The 12760-nt window shown below is 41.8% G+C and overlaps 1 protein-coding gene across 4 annotated transcripts in view; it reads right to left on the bottom strand.

Annotated features, from left to right (window-relative positions):
* Window positions 1-313: 313 nt before the first annotated feature.
* IDE (insulin degrading enzyme) overlaps window positions 314-12760 on the bottom strand; it is a 93941-nt gene continuing 81494 nt past the window's right edge. For 3 of the 4 annotated variants that reach the window (XM_027529312.1, XM_027529310.1, XM_027529311.1), the window contains 6 exons: window positions 12190-12357; window positions 10195-10467; window positions 9167-9228; window positions 4008-4080; window positions 3244-3311; window positions 2379-2589 (listed from right to left, as the gene is read on the bottom strand). In XM_027529312.1, the coding sequence (XP_027385113.1) occupies window positions 2494-2589; window positions 3244-3311; window positions 4008-4080; window positions 9167-9228; window positions 10195-10467; window positions 12190-12357 (740 nt within the window). In that variant the 3' untranslated portion in view covers window positions 2379-2493. Of the gene's footprint in view, window positions 2590-3243; window positions 3312-4007; window positions 4081-9166; window positions 9229-10194; window positions 10468-12189; window positions 12358-12760 lie in introns of all 4 variants that reach the window. The other variant, XM_027529308.1, reaches the window with a different exon arrangement.

The following is a 12760-nucleotide window of genomic DNA, read 5'->3' as shown; positions in this document are numbered from 1 at the left end:
AATTTTCCTCCCTGTAATGCCCAGGACAAATCTTTCTGGATCTGGGGTCAATGACAACACTCACAGCAAGGAGTTCAGCCTCTAACATCAAGATTTCTATTTTACCAGAGTGATCTGTTCTTAAGACTGTGAAATTGACTCAAGAGGTAACAGTAAATCACTTTTACCTAGATTCACTTAAACCCCAAAAACCCACTGCTTTTTGCATTAGGAACAACGAAAAAGCAAGAAACACTGTCAAATCGGGATGTTGAGGCAGGTTGAGGATCGGCCACTGAAAACTGTAAAATAATACAAATACAAACTCCAGAGGTGAAGATCAGGCAATTTATTGTAAACAGGATTACCCTAGCACTCCACCACCTACTGGCTGTGTCACATGCTCTCTTCCACATCAACTCGTGAAAAAGACTTTTTAAAAAGTCACGGGTAACGACACCTGAATGTTTCACAAATCTCCCTTACACTGAGGAAAGAGCAGCATCCAGGCAGTCTGTTATTGCTCATGGACTACAATTTGGACCTATTTAGCTGAATGTGTAAGTCAGCCTGAGTGAGCCAACAGTGGCTGGAGGTCCTACGTGGACAGCAGACAACACTGGAGCACACTCACCAGCAACCTCACTTTCCTGGAGACTACCTGGGATGCCCCTCAGAGCGCTTCACTTGACTTTCCCATAAAAATGACACTCAAATTTCACCCCCCACTTTTTTTGTAAAGAGCTAAGTTACCCAATAGCACATAATTTTCCACAGAAAAGGTTTAGGTGGGTTATTTACTCTTCCAGTGGTAGATTTATACACTCAGGACTCATTTTTGATCCCTCTCATATATATTTGCAGTTTGATGAAAAGCTGCATAGTCTACAAATGCATAAAACCAGAAGGCAGTGATGGTGACTCACACACCTTCTGATGGACAAAGACAAGCTTCGTACAAGGAAGCTCTTGAAGGTAGGGATAAAAAGACAGTTACAGCACCACATTTATCTGACAGTAGAAATGGAGCCCCGCTCTCAAAAGCAGCCTCCACGGTTGTGATTATCATTCTTGCCCCAAATTCAGATTATTTGGAAAAATGGCAAATGTGAAACTTAAGATGTGAAAGAGACGTGACTCTACAGAAAGCAGTCCTGGCAAATCGACCACATGGAGGCGAAATGTCCCTGGAAATACCACTCTTTCCTTCGCCTGAGTCAGTCAACGACAGGCCCACTTACTGCTGCTAGTACCTGTGTGTTTCCAATTTCCCTGTAAGTTTTAATAACAGTAAATGTTTCAAAATGGCTGCTAAATATACGGTAACAATTTCATCTATAATTGTATCTCATGAAGAGAAGATATTTTTTAAAAGCTCACTCCAGTCATCATCTGTGTGTTTGTATGTATATATTCAAAAAACAACTTAACACTTAAGGCAATATTAGACTGGGAGCAAAACGGGGATTTAGTGTCTCTATGGAGATCACACTATTTAAGAGTCCAAGGCTTTCCTTTTTGTACCCCCAAAAAGGTGTCTTTGTACACGCTGCCTTTTATATTCACAACGGGACAGATATTTTGGTTGGAATACTGCCTGCGATTTCGCCATAGTAAAAAGTTACAGACATTTAGAGCAGCTGATGTTGGAAAAGCATGTCACACACTCAGTGGGATCTGAAGTTAAATAAATACAGCAATGTGTTGATGGGAGAAAAGTGACACTGATGGAACACTGCAAACCAACTATGAACAAGAATGTCAATATGATTCAATCAGAAAGAAACAAATCACAGTAATCCTGAGAAATTCAGTTTGGGACAAAATTGATGCCAGGTAAGTCTGTATTTCTAGCACTGTAAATAAGTAGGGTGTTCTAGAGTTTTCCAGCATTTTACTTGTTTGAATAAAAAACATGTTCAAATTTTATAAAAAGATTAAAACCATGCCTTAATCAGCAATTTCACTAATAAAAGAAAATTACATTGCTTTGTTCATTATCTGCCAAATGTAATGTTCTCCATTATTTACATGAAACTATTAAGTAGAAAGCAAACGAGAATCAATTTTTAAAAATGTATCACCTTTCTATATGTTTTGAAGTCTTTTCTGTCAACCTAGGAGGCTTTTAGAAAAAAGCTAACATATTTTTCTTCTGACAAGTGACTATTTTACAGAATAAAGAAGGAAGATTCTATAGGAATATCATTCATCATTTAAAGTATTGTTATATAAGGGACATTTCTCTTAGTAATGAAAACTTTTAAAATATTTAAGAGGCATGTATTTTAAAAATATTCTACATCTATAAGATTTTGTAATTTAATTACTCTGGATTTTTAATATTTCTACATAATGACATTTGACAAGTTTTTTTTTTTTTTTTTTTTCTTTTTTTCCTCTGTATCTCTCTAATAGTGAACAAGAAACTATTAAAGTGGCCAAGATGGTTTTCCTAGCCCTTGGAAGACTCAGGAATGCATCCACTTGCACTTTCCCGCCCATGGGGAATCTTCAGAGTTTTGCAGCCATGAAGTTAATATGCGGTTTCACAAGGGGGAACAGTGGCAAACCACGCTTGAACTCAGTCATGTTCTGAATCACTTCAGGCTGCAAAAAAAAAAAAAAAAGTTTTCTCTTAGTGTATTTAAACAGACTGAACAGGATATAAACTTTATTTTTGCATATACACACTAGTTTCTGCACCATCTATTACATATTATATCTGCTGACTCTCTTCCTGGATCAGTAGGGTCAGAGGGTCTATGCAGACCTATGGTGAGAGTTCCCAGTGGGTCTCTGGGTCAGAGGGAAGACTTCTGGCTTCCCCTACGTGCTCAAGGTCAGGCACACCAAGGGCTCAGGACTGTGGCCTGGGTGGAGTGGCAGAGGCCAGTGTGCCCACCTGGCAAGGGCCTGCTTATACTACCAGCTTCCTCTTCTTCCAAGTAAATGCCAACCGTTCAAAATGATCAAACTGCACAAGCGCCAAGGAAAATGTGGGGACAAATGTGGCTGGAGATGACTCACTGCAGAGTAACACAACTGTTCAAGCTAGTAGATGAGGCCGACAAGGGCAAAGTCACTGGTCTTCCCAGATGAACAGTGAAGGAATGGCAGCCTGGCCTTTAAAGGGGACCTGAAGTACATGCCCCGATACGTGGTGGCCTGAAACCTCTGGGTCTTACGTGTCCTGGTGAACAAGTCCTTTTAAGTAGGAAGTCCTCTAACAGTGCGAGCTAACACGACATTTATGTTTCTTACTTGTGGCAAGGCTGGTGCTTGTGACAAATTTATATCATTTTGACATGGGAACTCTCCAACCACAGGACCTATTTAAAAAAAAAAAAGAAAAGGTTTAATGCTTTGCACTCACTGCTATTTGTACACAAGAGCAAACAAACAAAACAAAACCACACCAGACTCAGCTCACTAAAAAACTGCCTCAGGCCCTGTTCATGCGCCTCTCAGGTCCTTTCAGGCCGTGTGCTCCCAAGGCCTGACAGCTTGTCCTGCCTCCTGTCCAGAAGGTCCCCGTGATGGTTCAGGACTCACTGTGCTTCAACAGCCTTGGCTGTAGTGCTTTACTGCCCAGCTTTGACCTCACTGGTCCCTGAGGCTCTGGCCACCCAGAAGGACCCAGTAAAACCACCAAGAAAGTTGGGGGAGTCATCAGCCACGCCAGTCAGAGACAGGAGATGGGAAGAACTGAGCAGATGGACTGCTCACCTCCTACCCACATGCAGCGGCTCCACATCGCTCCTTCAGAGATGTCCTACCAGCATGGCCATGTTCTCTGACAGCTGTGGCCAGCTCGGCACTGTGCCATCTGGTGCCAGCTCTCCCCTTCACGGCCTCGTTTCCCTTTTCCCCTTATTTTTGCCTTGATAGAGCAGACCCTGTCTCCAGGTAGCTCCCCTTCTGCACCCCTTTACTTCCTGGTGCTCTCTAAGGGATGTGGCTATGGCATGGGATAGCTATCATGTGCCTAAAGACACCCTTTTAAAAAGTCAATTCTCAGTACTTACAAGAATCCATTTCTCTGGCAAGAACATGGACGGATACCTTGTGTCTCCTTGGGGCATCTACCGCCAACATTTCCTGGGTGGAAAGAAGAGCAAGGTCACCCTTTTGCCCCACCAGGGAACTTAAAATGAGGTGCTGTCTTACGACCATAAAGAGTCATCCTGCACACAGTCAGAAACAGAAAAGCTGCGTCCCTTTCTTTCCCCTCACTTACAGCATTTCATGTAAACTCTACAAACATTAGGAGGGCAGGCAGGAATTATTCTTAACCCCATCGTACATTGAGTAAACTGGAGTGCTCATGCTCCTATGGCTAATAAGCACCGGGACTGGGATTAAAAACCCAGCCTAGTACTCATCAGGGTGTGACCAGGGCTGCACCCAGTGATCTGAGGTGTGTGCAGAGACAATGGCCTGAGCCCAGTTAAGGGACGACCACAATGCCTGCTCCCCAGGAACCGCCCCAGGTTCTGCACCAGGGCACTGCTGCAGCTCCTCCCCTATCAGAAGAGAAGAGAACTAATATCTCTTGACTGACGCCTTGTATCAGCCTCTTTCCTATGTTAGACCACTTGGTTTTCTTAAGCTAAGCATCACCATGATTCCAATTCTAGAGACTCAGACTCTAAGACCCAGGCGTAACAACTTGCTGAGCCACACAACTCATAAGGGGACGGGGCCAGAAGTGAGGTATGTATGCTTGTTCTCTCAATTCCATCACATTGCCTGGAGGGACTCCCTTCAGTCTTTACCAAGAATGCCAGGAACAGTACGCTGGCAGAAGGATCCTGTGGGGAAGTGTCTCCTCACTCCCCCCTTAATGATAGGCCCATATTTATGTCTTTTCCAAAAGGAAGACTCAAGTTGTGATGAAGCTTCCCCTGATGCCTCAGCCAGAAATAATGTTTTGTATCCTCAGAGGAAGAGACTAGCAGCAAAGTCAGACTGACTCACAGTTATTTACAGAACAGTTATTGTAAGCCTGGTCCTGTGCAGCTGCAATGGAAGCCTTGCTGAAGTTGCATAGCAAAGCTGGCAGAACAGCCTCTTTTAGGAGCTCAGCCCAGGTTTGTCTCATCTGAGAGCATCTTATGGGAGTAAAGTTTGCTTCCAAAGATATATTCTTTTTTTTAATTTAAATTTATTTAATTGGAGGATAATTACTTTAAAATATCATGTTGGTTTCTGCCATACATCAACATGAATCAGCCATAGGTATATGCATATGTTCCCTCCCTCCTGAGCCTCCCTTCCACTCCTACCCCATCCCACCCCAAAGATGCAGTCTTGATCTCTCTTCACCCAAACCCTCATTGCCCTCTTAACCTATATCAGTTACAGAACATCCTCTTCAGTTTCAGACTGTTCAATTTCCTGACCAACTTTGGACAATCCGCATTTTTCTAAAAACCAACCAATTGCATTTTCTTGCAGACTCTTTTCTAAGGAACACTAGAGTCCCAAGAGATATTTATAGGTATTCTGAACAACAACAAGAAGTGTCCATAGTGAAATCAGTTTAGGAAATATTTTGTTAATCAAAACTAAACAAATATTGGGCTAAATAAATCTTTACTATGGGGTTCCTAGAACTTTTTTTTTTGCTGCATTGCATGGTATGCAGGATCTTAAGATCCTCAACTAGGGGCTGAGCCCATGCCCTCTGCAGTGGAAGTGCAGAATCTTAGCCACTGGACCACCAGGGAAGTCCCTGTGGTCTTCTAGAATTTGTGGAAAATTCTAAGTCCCTCTTAGAATTTTTTAAAAAGCTAACATGCTCTGTGATTCCCCAAGAATGAGAATAAAGAAGAGTCATTCTCAAACTTACATGGTCACAAAACTTTTTCTAGGTACCCCATTAGTATCTTACAGAACACAAGTGTATTAGGGAAACCTTGTTCGGGATTTAGTGTAAGCTCGGTAATAAATACTCTCACTTTTTAAGACAAGAAAGTCATAACTTATTTTCACAAAATCAGTGATGAGGTACCACTTGTAATTTCAAATAATCAAATTTGTGGAAAGACCAATCTTCATTTCTTCTGGAAACATCACAGTGTATTAGGTTATCATGCTCTTTGAACACACGTAACTAATAAACGTCTTAGGAACCAAACAGTGCTGAACGTGAGCACCCTCTTTTACAGGCAAAAGGAGAACAAGTAACCAACCTCACAAAGTGTAACAGTCTTCAATAGTAAGTCAATCACAATAGCTACTTTATAACATCAAGGAGGAAAACATACTCTCATTTGAAGCATTCTGATTAAACTATTTAAAAACCCTAAGGTTGAGTATTACTAATAAAGTGATAACAACAATAGAGACTATTTAATAAATGCTGCTAAGTGCCAATCTCTTTGCATACCTCATTTCAAGGAATACTCCAATTAATCTCTATTTCATAAATAAGGAAGCTTATAGAATTTGGCCAGGGTCACAAAGCTAGCTAGCTGGTGATGGAGCTGAGCCCTGAGTCTGTGCTCAGGGGCCATATGCTCCCGCTCCTGCCCCACAGACCACAGAGCGAGGCCGACCATTCTGAGCAGGGCTCGGGATGGCTTTCTGCCTGGCAGCCGACACGTGTCCCGGAGCCCTGCTCCCACACCCAACTCTCCCTCACAGTCCGGCCGCACCTCTCTCTTCACGGACACAAAGACTACCTGCGGTCACACTGAGTTGGACGAAAAGCACAAGATGTTATGGGAAAACCCATACAAATTTTTTGGCCAACCCAATATATCAGAACAGAATCTTATTTTATATAGTTTTTATTTTTTAATTATGTGTGTTTTTACTACATACACACACACACATATACAGATATTTTAATAGATTTTATTTTTCAAAGCAGTTTAGGTTCACAGCAAAACTGAGTGGAAGGAACACAGGTTTTCCAGATATGCACTATCCGTTTACAGGCCTAGCCTCTTGTCAAAATATATGTTTTTTAAAAGACTATCACTGCAAAAGAGCAAGAGTCATTTAGATGAGAGTCGTTTTGCTCTACACAATGCAAGGGAGCTAAAGATGATGGTAACTTGACCAGTCAGCCATATCCACAGTCAAAAATGGCTCAGATCCCATTGCTGAGAAAGGTACATTCAAAATACCATCATTTACTGTCAAATTGTGAACCTAAAATTGCTACTTTCTTTCTTCTTGCTAAGGTGTTACTGGCTGTATGAATATCTGTTTGCACATACAGAGACCAGGAGCCTTGTTGTTTTGCACAGGCTCTGGCAGGGAGAATAGGTATAATAACTGGTAGATGGTGCAAAGTCACCCTTTCCTCTATGGAACTATCGGCACTTCCAACTCAGGAGTCGTTTGCTTTTCCTCACTCTCCCACACAGCACCAACAGCAGGGGATTAAAAATAATTAGCCTTCACTGCACAACTAATTTCACAAAGTCACTCTAATGAGAACTGCAAATACGACTCTTGTATTGACAGCTAAGATATACCCCTGTAAAATGACCTTGAAAAGCAGATACTATCCTTTCCAGAGATGTCAGCACAAGGCAGGACTGAACTCCTGATGAAAAACGTGGTGTCTAATAAATCAGGTATGAACCAGGAGATGTGGCTCAGGACACTGGGTAGGGTATAATTCTAAGGCACTATTCTAATTACAGAGTAGAATTTTGTTCCTTGCCCTAAAAAATAGACATAAAAGTATTTTACATAAATCAGATGCCCCAGTACATTACAAACAATTATATGTAACCCTTTAGGTACAGCTCTGCTGCTGCTACTGCTAAGTCACTTCAGGCATGTCCGACTGTGCGACCCCATAGACGGCAGCCCACCAGGCTCCCCCGTCCCTGGGATTCTCCAGGCAAGAACACTGGAGTGGGTTGCCATTTCCTTCTCCAATGCATGAAAGTGAAAAGTGAAAGTGAAGTCGATCAGTCGTGTCCAACTCTTAGCGACCCCATGGACTGCAGCCCACCAGGCTCCTCTGTCGCTGGGATTTTCCAGGCAAGAGTATTGGAGTGGGGTGCCACTGCCTTCTCCTAGGTACAGCTCTACTGCTACATAAATTTTTAATCTCTGCACTTAGCATGGTTATTACACACATTCTATGCCCATTTAAAATTTATGCTACTCTTCTATAAATTCTGTTACGGTGGGGAAAACTTAGATGGTATAAACCTCTTAGAGCAGAACTGGGATAACTTTAATGGCAGTACCTCTCTTTTCTCCTGAAAAACTTTATTAGGCACTTAAAACTTACAAGATCTCTAGTGTGGAATTAGCAGATATAAATTACTATATATATATACTAGACAAACAATTAAGATCCTACTGTATAGCAGAGGGAACTATAATCAGTTAACCTGTAATGTAAAAGAATATGAAAAAGAATAACTGAATCACTTTACTGTATACCTGAAACTAACAGAAGGAAAGAAGAGGAGAGAGGCGATTGCTAAAGGCTTAGGGGTTTCTTTTTGGGGTGAGAAAAAGTTTCAAAATTGTTAGGTGATTATGGTTATACCTTTTGACTAATGGGTGACTATGAATATACTAAAAACCACTGAATTATACATTTTACATAAATGATTGTGTGGTATGTGAATTAAATTTCAAAAAAAATAAAAAATAAATAAAAATAAAAAAGGAGTTAAGCGCTTTGGAAAAAAAGGCGAGTGGTCATTTATTTTTAAAAGGAGCCGTGTGTACATACTAAGTAGCTTCAATTGTCTCCGACTCTTTGTGACCACATGGAAAGTGGCCCACCAGGCTCCTCAGTGACACCTAAATCAGTGGAGATTTATAGTTGGCAGAGACTGGAAAAGACTCTGATTCTCAAATTCTATTTGCTTTCTTTGTTCTTTCTTCCCATGATAAGCTCACCTACGCTCTCTGTGGGTTGGCGTGGGGAACAGAGAGAAAAAAACGAGGGTGACCTAAGTAGGTGGGTCTGGAAGCTGGGAAGGGCCACCATAGTCCTTGGTCCAGACGGAGAGGAAAACAGTACTGAGTTCAATAGGGACTGTCTCTTTTTCCTAATAGTAATAAGTCTCGAAAATACTTAAATCCATAAAAATGCCTTCATAAGTCCTGCCTGAATGGGTTCAAAGTGGCAACACATAACACAAAGCATGTAACGTTTTCTTACTGGTCAAAGTCCAAATACGTAAAGTGAATTTACCTTATAGAATTTGATAATATCTTCCTTGGTAAGTGTCTTCAAATAGGCAACTTCTATATTATCTGAAAAAGAAATCAAACAAGAATTTATTAATATTTCCATTTTAAGCAGCCCAGAATACTACACTAAATGACAATATTCTTCACTCCAACACTCTTAAATATCCATCTTTTTGAGTGATCAATTGTTCCTGAAAGTAGTAAGGGAAAAAATTTCAAGTAAAAAGTAAGAGGATACCCTGGCTCTCTATGGGTGAGCTGTTGGTTCCTGGTCTAGTCATTTCAGGTTTTCTGAGCCTCAGTTTCTTCATCTGGAAATTGGGTATAAAAACCACCTAACTGACAATCACATAATACCAGGGCAAATGCTCAGTAATTGGTAGTTACTATTATCATTAACAATGAACCCAACTGCTAGAAAAATTACAGGTAAGGAAACGGAGGCCCCAAAAAGGCAACCTGGTTGAGATCTTTGGCTTGTCTGTGTCAGAATGAGAACACGACCCAACCCTTCTGGCTTCAAGTGTAGCTGAAGTTAATCTCTGCTCTAAGGTAAAGGAGAAGCAGGAGACTTTGGGGAGTACAGCTCTTCCAAATCTAAAAGCACTGACAAATCTGGGGAGATCCTTAAAGGCAGATGTTTGAACCCTGGTGCCTCCAGGACTGCACTTGTCTCAAGAGAGTTCAATCTGCACATTTTCTGTTTAGAGCTATGAGAAATAGATGCCTACATATCTGTGCTCAGAGTCTCAGAGGCATACTGAATAAAGTGAAATCAGATTTACTATTAGTGCATTGTGATGAGATACAGATAGATTCAGCTCTAGTTTGAGAGAGAGAGGAAAAAAAAAGTTTCTAATAGGAAATTGTTGTTACATTAAATATAAGTCCTTTAGAAGTGCTACCACCTCATCCCAAACTGTCCTGAAACATCACCTATGAAATGAATACCATTTTGCAGAATGGCATCAATGCCCTCAAATGTTTCACTTCCATGCCATGAATGTGGGGGCCCTGATCATGCCTTACCTCTGTCAAAATTGTACTGCTGAGAGATGATCTCCCCCCAGTATTTAGCACACTCTGCAGATAGCTTCTTTGGTTTGTCTAGTCGACGGATTGCTAATGCTTGGATGTGTTTTTGGAAGGCCTCTTCTGTCATGTCCTCTATGGACTTTTCCATGGTAATTAAGAAAGCTTCCACTCTGCTTTCTAGGTAGTGAGGTGGCTTTTCTGACTGGATGATAAACCGTAAGCCCTGAATGCCATTGGCTCGGCGTGGCCCGCTGAAGACGATATAGCCTGAAACACAAACACCAGCCAGTCAGGACCATGGCGTCTCAGACGTGGGTCACTTTTAATCTTCCAAAAATTATCCTGTCAGAGCAAATACAATCTACTTTAGGACTTTATATTAATCACCTCTGAGGAAATCAGCAATGAAAATATCTTCAGTTCCTAAGGACAGGGCAGACAAGCTCTCTGAAGAACAGTTGGAGAGTTGGAGGTCACAAACCCCTATTCATTATTCAACATTCCCAAGCGCCTCACTGTCTGTCAGTTAATCCCCTTCAATCCATGTTAAAGTTATTCTCATCCCTATGAAATGCTGGACTCATTTCATCCCCTAACCATTGACCTAGCTTGGTTTCCTTTCACATCCAAGTTCCTTATGTGAACTTGCCTTCACTATTGCATTTCTTGTTAGATAACCTACCCCTGGATCGACTTCATTCAGGCTGCAAATCTTCAGAGACCAAGTAACTGAAGGTCATTTCCCATCATGAGCTCCTCTGCTACCTCCCATCTGTATCTTTCCTGAACGCACCTGTGGCTTGCCTCCTCTGCTCTCCCCTGAACCACACCTCACTACCTTCAGCATCGCCTTTAGAGTTTGAACACTCTTAGTAGCATTTGCCACACTGTACTACAATTATTCCTTACAGGTCTGCCTTCCTGATGAGATTGTGAGTTTCATGAAGGGAAAGACCATCCAAAACTTATCCATTTTTGCAGTCCAGCATCTATCATGGTGGTAGTTTAAAAAAAGATTGTTACTTTAAGAGACTCACCCAAATCCTTTTTCATTGGTTGTTCAAAGCACATTACTGGGGCTTGCTCTTTTTGATCAAATTTTCCAGGATCTCCAAGGCTTTTAACAGTGCCTAAAACTGCCCGAAACATTTCCTCAAAAGACACTTATTGTGACTTCTTCTATGTGCCCCAGGCTTGGGATACAAAGATGAATAAAAAATACGTGACCTCTTAAGGAACCCAAAGAAGAAGTCACAGTAAGCATCTTTTGAGGAAATGTTTCGGGCAGTTTTAGGCACTGTTAAAAGCCTTGGAGATCCTGGAAAATTTGATCAAAAAGAGCAAGCCCCAGTAATGTGCTTTGAACAACCAATGAAAAAGGATTTGGGTGAGTCTCTTAAAGTAACAATCTTTTTTTAATCTAAGCTTCTCTGGTGGAGAAGGCAATGGCACCCCACTCCAGTACTCTTGCCTGGAAAATCCCTGGACGGAGGAGCCTGGTAGGCTGAAGTCCATGGGGTCGCTAAGAGTCGGGCACGACAGAGCAACTTCACTTTCACTTTTCACTTTCATGTACTGGAGAAGGAAATGGCAACCCACTCCAGTGTTCTTGCCTGGAGAATCCCAGGGACGGGGGAGCCTAGTGGGCTGCCGTCTACGGGGTCGCACAGAGTCGGACGTGACTGAAGTGACTTAGCAGCAGCAAGCTTCTCTGGTGGCTTGCTTCCCACCTTGTCACCCTCAACAGCCTGCCCTTAGCATCCTTTTCCCCCACCCAAAATGACCTCTATATAGACATGTATGTGATGTAAACACACGTCATCTCCTTAAGAACTGCTCTACTGTCCATGAGATAGTAACGGCTTATCTTCTAGAGGTGGAGTCCCCACAGGCATCATGACAGGGGGCTGCACATGTGGCGAATGTTCTCGAGGACGACAGTGCTCCTCAAGGAGTGAGGTGCCCTGCCGCGCCCCGCTGCCCACTCACCCAGTTGCTCCTTGGTGCGCAGGGTGTTGAAGCAAGGCTCGGAGATGATCTGACAGAAGAGCTCCAGAAACATGTTCTCTGACGTGCTCTGCATGTCGGTTTGGTAGTATATCTCAATGCCACAGTTATTGTGGACTTCATTCCTCTGCTGATACACAAACCATCCCCCTAGGAAGTTTCAATAAGAGAGCGACATGTTCAAAAACTTCTTTAGGGTTTAAACAAACTTACTGTTTTGTTTGTCTGTATGAAGTTGTTCAGTTTAGTTGGTGTCTTTTGGCAGTTCCAAACTGCAATTAATTCATTTAAGAATGTGAAACTCAACTTACCCAAGGGAATCCTAATACAGTGATCTGTACTTGGGAGGCCCTTATAAACATTCAAAGACTTTAAAGGGCAAAACACTTGTAAAAGACCCATTTTATGACTAAGTAAATTTTAATGCTAATTGAGATCATAGTTAATGAAATTCACAATGCAGTGTACAGACTAAATTACAACTAGCTAATATCTATAAGAAACTCAATAGAAATACAACCTATGTTTTAATAACCATGCAAAACAATTGTTT

Source organism: Bos indicus x Bos taurus, chromosome 26 (assembly GCF_003369695.1).
Source record: "Bos indicus x Bos taurus breed Angus x Brahman F1 hybrid chromosome 26, Bos_hybrid_MaternalHap_v2.0, whole genome shotgun sequence".
In the NCBI taxonomy this organism is placed as follows: domain Eukaryota; kingdom Metazoa; phylum Chordata; class Mammalia; order Artiodactyla; family Bovidae; genus Bos; species Bos indicus x Bos taurus.
This window is presented reverse-complemented; position numbering and strand designations above follow the sequence as displayed.